The sequence below is a fragment of the Vidua chalybeata genome, chromosome Z, assembly GCF_026979565.1.
Source record: "Vidua chalybeata isolate OUT-0048 chromosome Z, bVidCha1 merged haplotype, whole genome shotgun sequence".
NCBI lineage: Eukaryota > Metazoa > Chordata > Aves > Passeriformes > Viduidae > Vidua > Vidua chalybeata.
In genome coordinates this window covers 63711867-63730656 of record NC_071570.1, presented here as the reverse complement: position 1 = coordinate 63730656, position 18790 = coordinate 63711867, and the positions used below count along the sequence as shown (strand labels likewise).

At 37.2% G+C, this 18790-nt stretch overlaps 1 protein-coding gene across 1 annotated transcript in view; it reads right to left on the bottom strand.

Annotated features, from left to right (window-relative positions):
• Positions 1–18790, bottom strand: part of TRPM6 (transient receptor potential cation channel subfamily M member 6) — a 76579-nt gene that overhangs the window by 21467 nt on the left and 36322 nt on the right. Inside the window, exons 23-33 of the mRNA XM_053932539.1 lie at positions 17121–17372; positions 15985–16159; positions 14441–14555; positions 12628–12827; positions 10233–10365; positions 8016–9151; positions 7207–7319; positions 6177–6303; positions 5182–5279; positions 2855–2913; positions 1601–1626 (exon numbers count right to left, since the gene is read on the bottom strand). Coding sequence (XP_053788514.1) covers positions 1601–1626; positions 2855–2913; positions 5182–5279; positions 6177–6303; positions 7207–7319; positions 8016–9151; positions 10233–10365; positions 12628–12827; positions 14441–14555; positions 15985–16159; positions 17121–17372 — 2434 coding nt within the window. The remainder of the gene's footprint in view (positions 1–1600; positions 1627–2854; positions 2914–5181; positions 5280–6176; positions 6304–7206; positions 7320–8015; positions 9152–10232; positions 10366–12627; positions 12828–14440; positions 14556–15984; positions 16160–17120; positions 17373–18790) is intronic.

The following is an 18790-nucleotide window of genomic DNA, read 5'->3' as shown; positions in this document are numbered from 1 at the left end:
GAATTACTTATGGGCTTTAATTACATTATCATGTACTGTATACTGGCAAATTTCAGATGTCAGTGCAATATAGCCAGACTTATTTATTCAAGGAAATGGTGGGGAAAATGAGATATTAACCTCAAGGACATGTTAAGCCAGCTAGGCCCCTGGGATATCTATCCACTGTGCTTCATGGCCTCCTCAAGACATGAGTTTTCCAACTCCATCCTCAGCCATTAAGCTGATTCCATTAACTGTACTATTGCACCAGTTATAATAATATTGTCCCATCAAACCACAGCATCCAAAGTGCTATTAAAATACAAGCAGACAAATATTTTTGGTGGTCACGCATGCTCAGACAGACTAAATTTGGTCCAAAAATGTTTGCTTTACAAAAAAAAAAAGCCTTTTTAATGCAACCAAGAAAAATGGACACATTTTCATTAATTAGATGAAAATTTTGTTCTCCTGGAAAACCAGCCTTCAAAATGCCAGATTTCACTACCTATATATACTCTACTATTATTAATTTTCAAAAAATTACATAAACAAAACAATGTTCACCAAAATTTTTTGAACTTTACACTTTTCTTCTTGGTGTATTCTATTTGCTTTTAGTCCCTTATCTAGTGAAAAAGATCTTACATGAACTTCTATAGATACTGGGGGAAGGGTCAGCATTTTTCACTCCCGTTAGTGATTCAAAGACCCTTGTGATTTTTTTCTTACTGGACCCATCTACTTTTACAGCATTTTGTATGTTGCAAAAAAACAGAACATGAAAAGGGGCCTTTTGAGAATGGGAAAACTGGATTTTAATCAAAACAACTGTGTGTTCTAGAGTGCAGCCTTACAACTCAGTGTGTTTGCAGCAGACTGCTTCAGCACTGCAATGTTTTGTGCACCCATGGACCCGCAAAGAGCATTACTTGAAGTGGAGATAAGACTAGGAGCAATTCATTCCTGCACCACAGGTAATCTCAAAAAGAGATAGGTGCCCAGCTGCTCAGCCTCTTAGGGATAAGTGTCATGCCAGGGAAACTGGGAGATGGACTAAAACACAACAAATACTAGTGAAGTTCACTAACACGCTGCTTTCGAGGAACAAACTGATTTTAGTTTTCTCACTAAAATCTTGAATTTCTTCACTGGACATTTCATAATAATTTCAGTCCTTCATAGATTTCAGAATTCCAGGTAAACAATCCAGAGTTATTACACATAATTGCAATTTGAAGAATCAAGCATACATTAACAATCTTGTAGCTTCAGACATATACCCTGGTTTAACCCAGGAGATCACTTGGACTGTCAGGGATCAAAGCAGCAGCATCTTAAAGAGTTTCTTCCTGCTGAAAGAACAACATTACTGGGCAGACTAGAGTGAAAATAAATAATTTTCTTTTAAGATTATGCAACTGCTATGAGAAAAACATGTTTCTCATTAAAAAATCTTTCACTTTAAAGTAAAAAGTAGTTGATAACACAAACAATTTCTGCGCTATAATCCTTAACTACAGTAAATTAACTTCTTTTTGGATTTTGTGCTTCAGAATTGTCAGCATGAGAATTACAGATGGGAATTAAAATGAGTGACAAGCAATGAAAAACTTACTGTCAGTCTCCTCTGGAGCTCTCAATCTGTTTAAAAGCAAATATTTGATATTTTAATGCAACATTTCTGTAATTTAGCTAAAACTAGTACACATGGATCCCATGTAAAGATATGTAACTCAGCAATCTTAAGGCAAAATAACCCTCAGTGCAATTTTGTTCAACAAAACCATGAGCAAACAATCTTCAGGCACTGAAGAACTGACACATTTTTCATGTTTCTTTCTCTGCTTTATGTTGAATTGCTCTTGAGTCTGCACTGCTATTCACATCTTTTACACTACAATAACAGTATCAGTTACAGAGCTTTCAATCACACAACTGTTAATTTTTTACTCAATGCTCAGATGTATTAACAGTTACTTGTGTCATTACCATTCCTTGTACAAGAACAATATTTTTAAATTGGTGATTCTTTGGATTAACAAGTCTGGTTGCAAAAAGACTACTACATTAAAGCAGTCTTTGCTACAGAACAGAAGATGTGACAGCTTTCTAGTATCTTCTACTTATTACCTGCGCAGTGCTGGAAAAAAAAAATCTAGAAGAAATTGATGAAAATAGGAAAGAAAAGGAAAAGGAACATAAAGACAGCACTGCATGTCTAAATATATTACTAATATTATGATAATGATTAATCAATCTGGGAAAAAGAATTAAAAACCTCACAAGAAAATTGAAACCACTTGTGAAACCAGTATACTTTCACTAAATGTAGTCAAAGCTTAATAACTTCTGAAAATGCATGAAGAAAACTGAGCTAAATATTTAGTAAACGTACAAAAGAGATGAATCAGTCAATGAGAGAATTTTTCAGGAGATGCTAGCATTGAAATTATTAAAAAATAAAACATGCAATTGCACAGCAAAAGCAAATACAACTTTTCAAAAAAGGTCATAGAACCATGGAATCACTACAGAATCATAGAATCATTAAGGCTGGAAAATACCTTGTAAATTATCAGGTCCAGCTGTCATCTTAGTGACTGAATTAGAAAATTCAGTTATTGTTAGAATTAGAAAGGGTGTCTATTCCACCTAAAATCATACACTTTGTTTAAATGGATCTCTTTGATCTCCATTAGTAAGATTTCCTTTAAATAAACTTAAATACACTGAATGGCCTTAACTCTCCATGTCTCAGGAATTTGTCATCCTAAAAATATTGTTGAACTGAAATGGAAACCTGCAAACACTACAGACATCTCTTTCTGAAAACATATGATGAGTATCTTAACATACTAATGATACATACGAGGAGTTCCTGTTCAGATTACTTTTCTTGGTGTTTCCAAATATGCTATTACTGAAATCCTAAAAAAAGAAAGATACTTTTACCAGTAAAATATGCACATCTTTATCATATACACATTGTACAGCTCAAGAAGGTACAATCTTGAGAATGATTGTTGATATGATTTTTGTTAACATGAATAATGACCCTGACAGGCAGGTGAATCATAGCACTGCATACCTACACTAAAATGGAATTAATTTGCTCACATTGCCATTTTCCATGTTGTCTCCAGACATTCAAACTAAATACTCATGTCACCACCTATATCGCAATACACTCACAAAGCTGGTTAAAGGTCTTCTAATAAGCACAGTATTAGAGAACTTTCTTTATGTTGGAAAATTCCAGTGTAGGTATAACCTTTACTGTTGTTGAAAATAAGCCCTGGAACAGAAGAACGTAACACACTGAGCAGCTTTCCAGGGATATTTAGATCACATATTTTCCAGGTCTTATATTTAAAGAAATACTCAAATAATCTTTTAGACTTCAAGCCGTATTAGGAAAAAATGGTCCAGCCAGGTCCTCCTAATGTGGTAGTAAGAAATGGAATTTTTCTTCTCAGTAGTATCGCAGTAGTATTCAGACCAATTTCAATCCTCAAAACACACACACACACACACACACACACAAAATTAAACTGATTTTTTTTTTTTTTTATTTCTCTCATATTTTGAACGTGTACCTTGCTTTGAAGATGAGAAAGTCTTTAACAAAAGCTTCCTACACACCCCCTTGCTTTGCTCCCTGCTTCCTATCAAGAGGGATTTCTGAGCCCTTGGTATGCCATGAGTGAGAAGCTTCACTTTCGGAAAGTTGCATAATTTTAAAATACATCATTCTCAAGTGGAACAGGTGGATACAGCAACTTTGTTACATATCAGTGATAAATATAAGCTTTCATAGTCCAGAGAGAGGCACAACAATTCAGTGGATACTGGAGGCTGTACCTTAGAAGAATAAATAATTTTAAGTTGGTGTTTCAGCACAACTCCAATACTGCTATTAATTAGCAGAATGAAATTTTTTACAATTTAAAAAATATCACTCTTGAGTTTTATCCAAATATATCTTAATATAAGCTATGAAACACCAAATTACTTGGTTACCTCACACAGTTTTCCTGACTTTACCTTTATTTTGCCTGGCAGATCGTGTGATTCACAATTCAAAGACTTACTGATTTAGAGTCCAGGTTTTGGTTTTACAGAACACCAAATCAGTAAATTTATTTCTATTTTGCTCGCTCTCTCATCACTTTTTCATACAAAACCCCACCACTTTTTAAAATAAAACATTAAAGCTCTTGTCCCTGGTGTTTGGGATTCAAGTTCTACAACATTCAGAACAGCGTAATGGAAATTACCTGTTTCATTTTTATTCCTAAAAAAACCCAAACATGATAACATTTTTAGTGAAAAATAAGCTAGTCTTTGAAAAATCTTCATTTTAATAACTGAAAGTCCTGTAAGTAAAATCAACAAGGAAGGGTGCTTTGGTGCTCTTGAAAAGAAAGAGGAAAGGATTCACTCACATTTCCTTCTCTTAATTTGTTCTTTGTTAATTTCCTTTCATATCTCTGAGATATCCCTATAAAATGTAATGAATGGTACATTTTCTTCTATTAGCTATTCCATTTCTTATATTAGCTACATAATTTTAAAAATAGATCGTAGCTTTCACAATCCAGATTCCCACTCAAGTCTTCAGGAAATATAAATTGGTCTAGCTCCATGAAATTCAAGGTGCCTATATTAGTTCACACAGGAAGAGAACCTTTAGATTACAGAGCTGCAGATTAATTCTGATAAGTAATAAAATACAATGTTTATAAGACAATGGTTTAAAAATCCATGCTTTGCAATTATTATCAATATTTATCTACCCTTTTGCAAGAAATGACTATGTGATAAGGTGCTATGTAGCTAACTCTCCAAAATTTTCTTCTAATCCATTCTGCCCACAAGTTCAAGACCAAGTTGTGTGCTCACTCATTGCCTGATGAAATATCAACACGTGTCATTTGTGACTAAGTTCATATTCAGAACCACTTGAAGATTCAATAATTTAATGTCCTCTTTCAATAGGCATCCTATTTAATAGCAGCTGTTAAATTATTCATTTACTTCCACATGTACACTGTGCCAGCAGACAACAAAGTTTCTTATCTCCCAAAGAGGTATGTCATGACAAAGAAACTCTATTGGCAAATAGATGACTGTAGAGCTACTCTGGGCTCATCCCAGCCAAAATTATGGACTAGGATGTGTAATCCGAGGTCTTACCTCTTGAGAATGCCTCAGGTAATCACAGAATGGTATGGTATGCCTACCAAAGTCTGGATTTTTAATTTTCTGGTGCTTGTAATGGAGACGTTCCAAACCTAGTCAAAAGAGAAGTTGTCAACTATTTCTAGAGGGTAAATAAACAACTAGGTAGCTACACAGTGTTATAAAATATACATGTATACACCATATCATCCCATTACATGTATAATGGGTTAAAAAAATAATTACAGAATTTCATAGGGCTAAACAGACTATTTCAACTTTTTTCAGCAGACTTTGGAGTACAGCCCTCTTCTGAGGGCTGAGTACTGAGTGATACTGAGCCACAGCACTGTCTAGTATTTCTCCCAGCAGCTCGCAGGATGAAACCAGTGAGCCACATCACAGTGAAGTTGAAAGATGAGATGAATGAGATGCATAGAATTTCTGAGAATGAAAAAGATGGAGAATTACTAAATGAAGAGTCAGAATGTCATTCCTTTTCACACCAAAAGAAACAATATAGAATTAATTTCTTCCCTTTGGAGGATGTGTTTCTGAGCAATGAGAAATTAATAATGCAGGCAGAGGATCTGCCAACAAATACACTATCACTGCACTGCCTGTGAGGGTAAATATCCTGAAAAATAATGAGTTTATTTTTTTTTTTAATTAGCCAGGATGCCACTTTAGAAGATGTCACTTTAGAAGACGCTTCAGGAAAGGATACAAAGACATCATTCTTCCTATTTATTCCTGAGGATTAGCACTCAACTATCTCCCACGGAAGACAGGCAGAGGTCCCAAAAAGATTCACCTGATCTTCCATCCATCCTATGAGTCTTCTGCCTCTTCAATGTTGCATCAAATAACCAAGACAAACTAAGTCTAATTCTATGAAAAATTATGCCATAAGGTGAAAATGGTGGATAACACTTAGTTTTTCTAAATTATATTTACTGCTTCTTTTTAAAAGTTCTTCTGAAGTTCACTTTTTGTAACATGCAACATACTTAGTTGACTGAAATTAGACACGGTGAGCCAATTCTTGCTGTGTTTTTCTTGCTCATCCCAGACATTGATTTCTGCAGGTTCTGAGTTCACTTGAGTGTTCTGGGGACAATCATCCACTCTAATCACCTGCCAAGACACAGACAAAACAATACTGAATTTACAGGATGACTAGCATCTCCACAGTTCCTCTAACAGCATATGATGTGGCCTTTCAGAGCATCTCTGAAATGCCAATGAATGAATGAATGCACTCCCAACTGAGAAACAGATTTTCCCAGTGTTGTTACAAACTGCAGAAGACATGTTGCTTTTGTCTACCAAGTACTGCGGTCTCACACTATCTGAAGATATTTGAACTTTGAGACCTAATACCTTGAGAGATACTCGATTTCAAAGTTCAAGTCCAAGATCCTTTGCATGTAAACAAACCAGCATTCAGTGTTCATCTGATTAAACAGTGATAATTCTTTCCAGATAATGAAGACCCTAGAAATTTCTTTATAGGTGCTAGAAATAGATTTTTATTTATGAACACATGGACACACTTGCAAAAGTAGCCCCAGATGTATACACAATCATATACTTTCTGCAATGAGCTAAATGTTTGATAGATTCAGAGAAAAGTCTATGGGACTCTTGCAGGCAGCAGACAATGTTATGAGGCCTATCTTGCCTGAGTACAGTTGTAAATCCCCTGGATATGGTCACTGCTTCAGTCTATTCTAGATCACATGAAGCCTCCACAAGTTCTCCTGACAGCTAAAATCCAATGACTGATTTATGTTTGTGAATCACCACAAAATCAATATCAGCATGGTATACTTTGGATGCCAGCAAATTCAAAACAGAAATCCCACACATCCAAAAAAAAGTAAAATTGAACCAAAGCTAGACAAACACAGAAGATGCTGCAGTTCGTGTGCAGTGTTTTAAATGTATGCATTTTCAATTAAACCACACTGCGGAACTGCTCTTAAGGAATGAAAAAGACAATTTTGAGATATACAATTCTCTTGCAACTGCCCATACCGGCACCTGAAGAGGTTTTTGATTCCTCTTTCCTCTCCCAGACTTTCTGTCTCTGTTCTGCTGTTTTGCTTTTGTTGCCTCACTGCGGTGTAGCTCACAGGATCCTAAAGAATCTGCAGGAAAGAGTCAAAGAACACCTTTAAGCTACAAGGTTTCTGTTTACTAAGGGAAAATCTGATAGGACTGAGAACTGGCAGATGTCTAAATCAATCTGAGAAAGAGTTGTGATATCCAAACTCAGTACTCAAGCAGCTCCATGCAAAGATATGTACCATCACAAGACATAAAAAAACTAATGTCATCCATCACCTCATACTATTCATAATTGAAACTGGAATCTGATGTATTTTAATGCTTAGCAAGCAAACTTGATGGTGGACAGAGATGTATTTAAACTTACTACAGAAATTTATGCCTTTTCATTCTCCATGCACCCATCTCTGATACTGCTAATGTATCTGCACAGGATCATGTAAAATATTTTGGTTCCTGCAACTCCGTCTTTGCATCCCCAGAGCAAGAGACTTCCCCAGAGTGAGCCACCTGGCTGTGTAGCCACAGACATGGAGATTCCATGAGATGGGGCAGATCAGAGTGGCTGACACCCAGGTGTCTTGCAGTTTGGATCCCAGGCATACTTTGGATACTCCCAACATCCAGACCACACAAAGTGAAAGAGTAACTATGGACTTTCAGCTGCTATCCTCCACTGCATCTAATACATTCTTGGTGCAAATGAAACTTTTTTTTTTTTGATGTCTTGGACTCTCCAGTAGAAGATACTGTACACGTTTAATGTTTTTAATTACCGCCTACAGCCTTGCAGACTTTTCCTGATCTCTCTTTCTTAGGGGACGGCAAGCTGTTGCTTCTGCAGAAACTCCAGTCCCTCCAGAGAGGGCTGATCCAGAAGGAGATGCTCCGCTTCAGCCTGTTCTGAGAAATGCTGCTGCTGTGACATGACTTGACAGAGTTGTAGGAGAAGGACTTCGAATCACTTAACTGGACATCCCTGGTGAGATTATTCTGGCAATTGTTGTCCCTGTCATAGGAGGAATGTAGGTACAGAGCTTTCTTCTTTGAATCTGAGATGAAAACTCCTTTTTCATCACCTTCAGAGAATCCCCAGTTCACATAACCACCTTCAGTTTCTTCCCGGTCATCACAGGGGGATGTTGCACTTTCTTCAATATCCAGTGGTAGCTGGAAATCAAGGGGATGAGCAGCTTCTGCAGCATTAATCTTTTCTGAAGGCAAATGAATAACAAAGTCTCTCTGGCTCCATTGGTAACCTTCTGTCTCTTTGCCAAGGAAGCTGATACCCGGCAAGTATTGCGGAACCACAATGCTACTTTGCAGGTCATCTCTGAATGCCTCATCCTCGTACTTGGCATCAGTGTTCAAAAAGGACAACTTTAAGGTGACATCCTCAGAAAAAGACCCTCCCTGATGGTCAGGGGGCACCAGCAAAAACTGCCCATACCTAGGAGTCAATTTAGTCTCAGAAGATACTCCTGAAGTGAGTGTGTCTGTTTCGATTTCTACCTTTTTAGAGCTGTCTTCTACCACCTTGTTACTCTCAGACTTCAAGAGTTTGGACTCTGATGGAGACTGAGTCCTTACCAAGCTCCGTAAGAGGGAGGGTGGCATGCTGTAATAGTGGTATTTCTTGTCGTACAAGCCCTCCAGGCTGCTCAAGTTCTTGGAATAGAATACATTGCTCCAGCTATGGGGCAGCTTCCTACAGGTTTGATGCTTTGTGTCAGCCAGTAAGGCTTCTTCCACCTTCAAGGTGTCTACAGCTGAAAGCACTTTCAAGATGTCCACTGTCAGGGCAGACAGATCTTGCAAATGTCCTAGCTGGCTGTCCAGGGAGAGTAAAGACTCCTTGATATAAAATACCTTCTCATGCACTTCTTTAAGTTGTTGAAACATCTCTTCCACTCTAGGTAGAAAAAGAAAACATAACTAAAATAGCAAAACATAGATCTTTACATCTGTTTGAGAGAAACCATTAATACATTTCAAAAAGTAAGTGTTTCAAACAGGCTTTTTTTTAATTGTGACTTTCATTATCATTAATATCTGCATTTGAAAGAACCCAGCCAAACTGCCAGTGGGTTTCTTAAGGAAACAGTTATTTTGCTCAAGGAGTACCTATTTTAAAAGTTGCTGTTTTCCCATTAATACCCATTCATTGCCATAGAACTATTAAAACATTGATGGCAGGTTACGTTGGGTAACCTGGCTCCAAATGAAGTATACTTCCTGTCAGCTAGACATCCTGCATTTTACATTCCTTGTGCAAGCATGAGAAGGAAAAGGCTCACACAAACTCTTTAATCCTGCATTTTTCAAATACTAGGGACTGCTGAGAAACTGGTCTTCCCAAGAACATATTTGGTCTCTGGAAACAGATTCTATGCATCTTATGGCATTAGTTATCTTCAGGTAAAATTCAACTGCCCAAAAAGCCTAAGCCTTATTTATTATCCTCAAATCCCCAGTGAAAAATGCAGGAGCTTTTTGGCCTGGAATTAAATCCTTTTAACCAAATCATTATCTTCATATTTCCTGAAGATACTCTCTGGTACTTTATCACTAAGACAATGATCAGCTAGCTGCAGGCAATATGGAGAAGTAATTTCTTTTCTTTGTCACAGAGTAACTAAAATATGTAGTATTAAGACATTGCTCTATAAAATCAAGGACCAATGTTTCAGAACATTTTATTCATCTAAATTAATTTCTTGCATTGATGTCATGCAATGATATGAAGAGTGTACCCCTTTAACCATGTGCACACTGCACGGGTCTGGGGATGCAATTCTGTCAGCAAGGCTTCCCAGACAGATCTGACATACACCTCAAACAGATGCAGTTACAGAAACAGACACAGTTCCACCAAATTCACAAGGCCTATGCATGTTCAGAGTGGCCATAATGAGGTCCAAAAGCATTAACTTATCAAAATCTTTTTATACGATAAATTTATAAAAATAACATAAATATGCATCAAAACACACCTTTCTGTGGTCAAACGGATCCTTTCACTGCCACTGGAACTCAGGTTTTCATTCTTTTCAAGAAAGTATTCTTCTACACACTGTTCCTCAAAGTCATGGAGTTTCTTTAATTCCTCATCACTCAGGTAGAGCTCTGAATAAAGGATATAAATAAAATAATAAAATCAGTATGAAGCATGCTAATAATTGCAATCATGTATAAGCATGCATGAGGGAAAAAAGAGAAAAAAAAAATACAGTCAAAATCTTGTTTACACTCCCTCCCTTGATAAGAATGAATTAGGCCTAAGTGCATGAATTTGGGCTTGAGTATGAAGACTCAAATACATGAAAATGTGATGTTGTCTTTCCTTACATGGGGAACAAAACCACACAGACAAAAGTTCCAGAACACTCCTCTTTAAAGTCTCAAAAATACATATCTGAATGGCTGCTCACAAAGATTAATTTCCTCACAAATTTTTTCCCGTACTTTTTTATAGATGTGTCATTCACAAGATATGAACATGTATTACAAAAGTTTCACTCCATTTTGGCCCAGGCATTCATTTAAAGCTAGTCACTTACAACAATTACAGTCCATTCAGGTGCTCACAGCTGCAAACCCTTTTTTTTTTTTCTTTTTTTTTTCTTTTTTTTTCTTTTTTTTTTTCTTTTCACCTGATTGGTTAATATGCTCATATCTATAAAACATCCAGATATGCTTAATAAAAGTTTATATGTACAAAGCATTAAGACCTTCCACCCCAAGATTATTGGGGGGAAAAAAGCATTCAGAAGTTTAAAACTCCATAACTTGGGCTGCTCAAGGTGCCATTCTTCTAGCACACCAAGACTTCTGAGAGACCAGCTCCATTACAAGGCAGTACAAAGAAGTGCATATGGTGGAAAGCTGCTTCTCTGGTTCAAACTCCACATTTTCCAAGCTCCTCTTTTCTGTCCTTTTTTATGCACCAAAGTCCTCACTGTACTTGCTAGAGAGGTGCCTGTTCCAAGCAACAAGACAGTGTTTACTACAGGGATGTGGTACTCAGCTGCAACACACAGCTTAGCAGTGAAGACCCCCACGGTGTTCTGGGGTTCCCTCTCTCGCTCCAAATGGGACTTCATCACCTTCCAGACACTTTTCCCCTCTATTTGACCTGTGTTCCTTCCTCTAAAATTTTACTCTGTATCTTGGTATTGATTTTCCACAGGGTGGCACCGGGTACTTGTTGTGAAAACCAGTTAAATATAACAACACCAAAACTACAGTAAGAGAAAGCTATCAAGCAAAGGTGTATAGAAAAAGTGCCCAGAGGTGCCTAAACAGAAAAACTCTCCTTCTGAGAGAAATGTAAGGAAGGCATGAACCCTCTTCTGTGCAAGGATTTTTAGATGTGCTAAGCAGGGTTTCAGTTTTCCTTCAGCCTAATGCTCCTTACAAGACACCCTCTATGCTATGCCACTGACTTATGCTGTGCTTGCACATAATACAAACAATGGCACTTCAAAGGTAGGCTGGTGTATCCAGTCATGATGGGGGAGCTGAAACAGGGAGCAGCAGTACAGCAGTTCAGCATTGACTAGGTAAGTCTGTTTTTGAGCTCTGTAATCACCTGTGAGCATGCCAAGTATCTTCAGGGATTCATGTTCAGCAGAGAAAATTCTTAGTGAGGCATAACCCACAAAGGCTCTGCCCAGCTCTATTATAAAGCATCAAGGGTGTATGTTGCATCAAAAAGGATGAGGATGTATAATACTAGATACCAATGCTTCCCAATGTTTTTTTAAATATGGTTACAGTCACCTCTTCCCCATTTACCTGCCTCACACCCACCACCAAGCCCCACTACAGAGTATTCATTTCCATTCCAGCTTATTGAGGTCCCTTTCCCACAACAGGTCAGGCTACTCCTGGCAGAGCTGGTGACAGTGGGACAGGGAATTGGCATCACTTTAAGGAGGCATTAGAAAAGACCTGGCATGAAGAAGTCCAGGCTGGGAAAAGTGAAGAAGGTAAGGTGCAGTGATAAGCCAGTGCACAAAGGGACAGAAGCAGCAAGGAAGTGGGAAACCTCTCTGCATCTGCAATTACTGGATCTCCTTTACCCTTGGGCTCTGCAGCTACTTTCCCCAAGTAATGAAAAAGGAATTATTGGTCTTTTCATGACAAACATACAGTTATACCTTTGGCACTGCTTAATTTCTTTTAAAACGAGAAATTATTTAGTTCCTACAGAATAAGTTGCTATCCCTTTATTTCAGCTCAGAGTTGTGAGGTATCTTGACTGATGCTCAGTATGTAGCACAGCAACAGCCAAATACAAAGCAAAGCATTTCCCCTCTTTTTTTTTAACTCAACTTCACAGTGATGGGAGTGACAATGAACTATTTCTTTTGGTTCCCAGCTTACTTAGTCCAACATCGCCTTCCTCTTGGTCCAACTCATTTGGGGGCTGGTGGTGGAAGATGCACTTTATCAGAAGCCCAATGTGACTCAGGAGGATGAACGGTGCAGGCAGCCATGGCTTCTCATGGTAGGTCATGATGTAGCGATAACGGTTGTACTTCCAGAGCTTGTTCGATATGGATTTCAAATCAAAATAAACATTACTGAGGAGAGAGCCACAGACGGAGAGGGAAAGGAGGGTGAAACACTCATGTGAGGAATACTTCCAGTATAGCACACGACACTTCTCTACAGATCTAATCTACACTGGTCCCATTCTTCCAGTGAGGTAAATCAGCTTAGCAATTCATGTGCCTGCAGCTAGTGCACTTAGAATGAGATTTTCAAAGCCTAACAGATTTGGAGATCCAATTCCCATTCACATTAATGGAGCTGGGCAAAAGATGCCACTGACATGGCTTTGAAATCCCAGTCATGCTATTTAAATTTTAATAGATACTCTGACTGAAAATTCAGCATTATTTGCCTCTTTGGACTGGATTAAAAGTAGGTGTCAGACTAAGGGAAAACTGTAACAAAACAGTCTACAGCTATATGAGCCATTCTTCTGCAGAATACTCATTGGAGCTGCAAAATTATCAAACGTGACTGCACTGAATAATTTTCTGTATCTACTGTGATAGACCCAAACACAGGAAAGAAATGTTGTCATTTCTAGCATTTCATTTCTAGTAATTTCAGATACACTGTCATTCTATACAGCCAGCATATAATCACAAAAACATCAACTTTCCTTCTGAGAGCATAATTAAATGTATTTCTCATACCCACCCATTTCTGGTCCCACTTCTGGAACAATTAATCACTACACAGAAGATTTACCATATCATCAATACTAAAGGTTTAGTTCCAGAAATAATTCAGATAACAATTTCACACATGAAAAATAACACATAATGTAGAAAATAATAGCTTGATTCCTTGACACAATTTCAGGAAAGGGATTTCTTATTGGAAGTGGAAATAAAATTAGTTTTGATAGTTCAGGGTTTTTTGCATATGAATGAGTTCTTTTATTAATTTGAATTTTTTTTAACCTACAGCTGACTTTTTCTTCCCCAGAAATGCTAAAACTATAAGAACTTGCAAAACTTTACAGAACTTGTTAGAACTTTACAGAACTTGCTCCACTACAAGGGGTTCATGTTAAAACATGAAGGGTTAGAATTACTAAAAAGACACTGATAAAGTATTATGAATTACTATAGAATTACTATAAAGACCTTTTCTACTGTGGCAGTAGACATTAAAAGGCAAATTGTTGGAAATACTACTGTTAGATTTCAGTCTAGAACATATAAGATTGCTTAAAGTAAGTAAGGATTTTCAAATTATTTCCTAAAGGAAAAGCATACTCCTACTTTATCCTCTTCACTTGAACACCTTCCACTTATCTGCCAGTTTAAAACTTGGCCTGCCCTATGATGAATGTTATATAGGCTCTTAGCACAACAAAAACTTCTAAGAAGGGAAAATTACTTCAGAGATGAATTAATGCTGGGGATTTTGCCATCAGCAATTGTCCACTCTCATTCTTTTTAAGTGGCAAAAGAGTTTAGCTGTCTTCTCACTATCCCTTTCCTTGCACCATCTAGCTAGTACCATTCTTTCCTTTATTTGGCTTATCCCCATGGCTGATGGGGTACAACACCACCATCAATGTGCCCTTGCTGGAGCATTTTTGGTGAAAACCTTTCCAGAAATGCAGGCACAAGATCCGTTAGTTGCTTTTGTAGCAATATACTAAGGTACCTACTTAAAGAATGCAATGAGCAAGTTGACCATGATAATGTACTGCACAAAGAGGTAGACAGCTTGCAGAAATGGTGTGAGAAAGGAGCCGGGAGGACAGTCTTCATTGGCTTCACAAACTGGAAATGAAGGACATACAGAACATGGGTAGCACAGAAACCAGAGCAGAGCACAGCAATGGCCTGTGCTTCTCATTTATCCCAGCAAGAAACAGAATAGTCCTCACTAATTTCACAGAGATACAACACTAAATTTCCAAATTAAAGATCAACCTCTACTGAAAGGAGAACTGAAACCTCTTTGTGCTACTACCACCTTAGTTACCACTGTTCAGAAGATGCAGACACCACTTCATACACATCAGTTCTTATGCCAGACATTCCACTTTTTGTTAAGGGGAAATACACAGCTGAAATGTATTTGGGGGATGACTTTTATCCAAGTAAGCTGAAATCCAAGACTTTGATCCTTAAGACAGGAGCACCACAGGCATAAAGCAACAAATAGTGGAAATCAGGGGATCCCTTCTGATGTTTTTAAATCGTTAAAATAAATACTTCCCAATCTTTTTAATTTCAAATTTAACTCTTCTGAGGAAACTTTAAAACATACTTATAAAGAAGCAGCCCTAAATTCAGGACATATTTTGCAGGATAAAGAGTCACTAGAGAAATCATAGCTTTATTTGGGAAGTGTCAAATTTCTAAAGGTTTAGAATTATTAAGTGATTAAATGGATTAAACTGGGAAATTTGACAGTGTACTTCCATTAAAAGAATTTTGATTTATATAACCAAAATACATGTGACTGTTTCAGCAGTAATAAAGGATGCAACATGGCAGATTATTTTAATGAATGGGGTATGAACTATGTATCTTAGATATATATTTCTCTTTACATGACTACTTTTCTATTTTATGGACCATTTTACTTATACCTTCAGTCAGTAGCATGAGAGTGCCTTACATGTGTAATGCTTAAATCTCTGGAGTGCCTGTTCCTCTCTCTTACTGAAACAAGGTCAAAGCCATAATCAAGATACATGATTTTTCCTATTTACATTGTTTGGTTCTATTTCTCCTATGTGCACATGGTTTATCTGTTTAAGAATGGTGCCAGGTACCTTATTTCTCCCTTTATTTTCCTCCTTTATTCTTTCTTCCTTAAAGGCAACTTTTCTCTTTTCTCCAAGAGATTAGCAGCTTTGGATTCACTTAACTGGAAATTTGTTTCACTGGCAGATCCCCTGACCAGGAAGTAGTTTATTATTGGTTCCTATGTGCTATGCCCTGATATTTGCAGTATATTTAATTTGAAACACTAAATTTTAAGGATTTAGAGTTTAAACCTGTTTATTTTTCACAAAGAAGCTCATATTTTCAACCTCATTCATACAGTATTACTCATTATGGACATACATATACTGGAATCAGAACTGTTTAAGGAAGAACAGACTCTATAGGTAGTCAAAACTCAGGAGACCAAAGTAGACATGCTTCTGCACAGATTTAATTCAAGATATTGAGGTATAGTCTCAAAATTACCTACCATCTATTTCTCCAGCATAGACCTCACCAAACATCATCCAGTAGGGCTGAAATACAATATCTCGTGCCAGTGTCCAAGAAGGAGGCTCCTCTGGTGAAAGAATCGCCTTCCGTGACACCCCAAAACTCAGCAGGACTATGGCCATCATGATCACAATATAGAACATGTTTCCTGTCTGGAAGACACGTTTGCATAAAAGAATTAGTTGTGTTAATTATATGTAAAAGGGAAGAGTATACATTTTAGGGAAGAGTATCAATCACTGTTTTTACAAATCAGAATATAAAACCAGAGGTAATAATGAATATATATGAATAATAATATGCTGAAAGAAATAAAAATATTTTGTTTCTATGACCTGGACTACATGAGCATTTTGTAGATGTTAAAATCATCCTAGACCAAAAAAGCCACAAGTCCTACTTGCTTCACATGTGCCTCTTATATATTAAGCAAGATCTAAAGAATGAGGAGATCTTACAATGGTGATTTTGCTCAGTGGTGCTTCTTTCAAACTGAGAGAAAGGAACAGCAGTGAAAATTTCTTTGCCTCCTAAACAATTACCATGAAAGACAGAATATAAAAGTATTAAGAAGAGAATTCTCTGTAACCAAGGCAAATTACAGTAGGAATCTTCACATGTCTCCTAGAACTAGACAGTAGTATAGCAACAGTTCTTACAGCAAAAAAGAAACAAGATTAACTTTGATTTCATAGAAATTTTGACAGATAAATGGGGATATAGTTATTTGAATCAAAAAAAGCAAAATAATAATGAAAGTATTTCCAAGATTTAGGGGAATAGCCTGTCACAGTGAGCCCATCTCCAAGAGGCAGCGACTTTTCTTTCTCCTGTTACCAAGCTAGATTGGCAAACTAACTCAAATGCAACTCTCCTCTAGGTAATGAAGTAAAAAGTGGCTTTTGTGAATAAAGTAATTTAATTAATAAATTAAAGAAAAGTGTAATCTGATTATGGTCAACTCACAAACAAAAAATATCATGGTATTTTCAAGTAAAACATTCACTGTGAATCATTAGACCACTTCTCCTTTTCTGTCACTTCTGAATTTTACATATTCCTGAGGGTAGATGCCTTAGCTACAGAAATATTGCTCCAAAGCACAGTACTTACCATTTTCCCAATCATTGTCAGGTATGGGCCAGCATGCTGATTCACAGCAAAAAGATCAAGGAGCCGAGTATACCAAAATATGATATCCAAGCAGTAAAGCAGCCTCCCTGCAGTTTGAACAGGGGGTTTGGACCACCGCAAACCAAAACCAATCATAAACAGGATAATAGCTACAGAATCAGTAAAATTCCAGTATTCATAAATCCACACCTTCACCTTTTGGCAGAATTTTCCAGGTTCTGAGATAAATACCTGAGTAGAATTGGGGTAAAAACACCATAAAATGCCATTAAAATCACATATACATTATTTAACCTTTTCTGTCTGAATTATTTCATATTTGGGAATATATGCCATTCACCATCAATTGAGGTTTTTCACTTAATCTACAGTGTCATATTGCTAAAGTATGCTACATCAAATGGGATAACTCTTCCTGAAAAAAAAAAAATAGATCCTGAATCTGAATCCATTCACTAAAGGGCACATACCTCAGCAGAAGAGAACAGCCAGTAAAGAATTCTTATGCACACATATTATTAGAAATTAACAAGCATTTTCTAGAGGGATGGTCATGACCTGCAACAGCCTGTTCCTTAACCTCTAAGTCATGGAAAGTACCAGCCTAACCTTGCCACTGGGAAAATAACTAATGTCCTTTATTTCAGACCAAAGATATAAAGAAAGATCCTTGTATTCTGCCAAGGGCAGGTTAAAAAAAAAAGGGTGTTAGCAACTAGCAAGGTAAAGAATGAAATGTTCACTCCTTGAACTGCAAGGTGCCCCAAAGGGATTTTAAGCTTCACTGAGCAAGTATGTGAAGTGGAATCCTTGGGAGGAGGCAAATAAAACGTTTGCACATTGCCACAAGTGAGGCCAATTATGCAGTGCTATGTGAGATCACACTGATAAGTACCAAGTAGAGGACAGATTTTGAAACGTTATGCCCTGATCTTGCAAGAATTTATGCATATGAACACATTAACAGAGACAAGTGATATAGACTAACTAGTTGCAGGGCCTAAGGCTTCAATTATTTGATACAATCTAGAGAAACAGAGGTTTGCAGCTATATATAACAAGGCCCCCAGCAGCTAAGCAACTGCATGGCTAAAATAGAGTGTCCTTGAAAGTCTTTGCCAACAGACCAGAACTAGAACATGGATAAAGAAAATCAAGTAAAGACATAAATTTCAAAGTGTCCAACCAATGGTACTAGAAAGAAAAGCTGTTCTTTCTGCTGTCCCAGCATCAAGATGTTGCAAGAGCACAACAGTGATTTCAAAAGTGCTTGCTATTTTACTTTTAACATTTTAACATTTTTCTCAGTTAGGAAATCCTGATGTAGATTTTTCCAGTCCTATCTCATGCTGATACAGAACTTGCAAGTCCATCCAAGCTTTGATATATTCCCAGTATTTTACTGTCCCTTGGAATCTTTCACCTCTCTCATACTGATTTCACAGTCTTCTGAATGATCTGTATTTGCAGTATCCTTTGCTCAGAACTGTGGCTGGCTTTTTGTGGCTGGCTTTATTCCAGCCAGCATTTCAAAAGTCATACAAAAGACTATTCACATTACTCTTATTTACTATGTGCTGATTCTGCAGTGAAGGCATGTCAGGGCAGATACAATAACTGAGGAAATACATAGCTGCATTTGTTCCTCG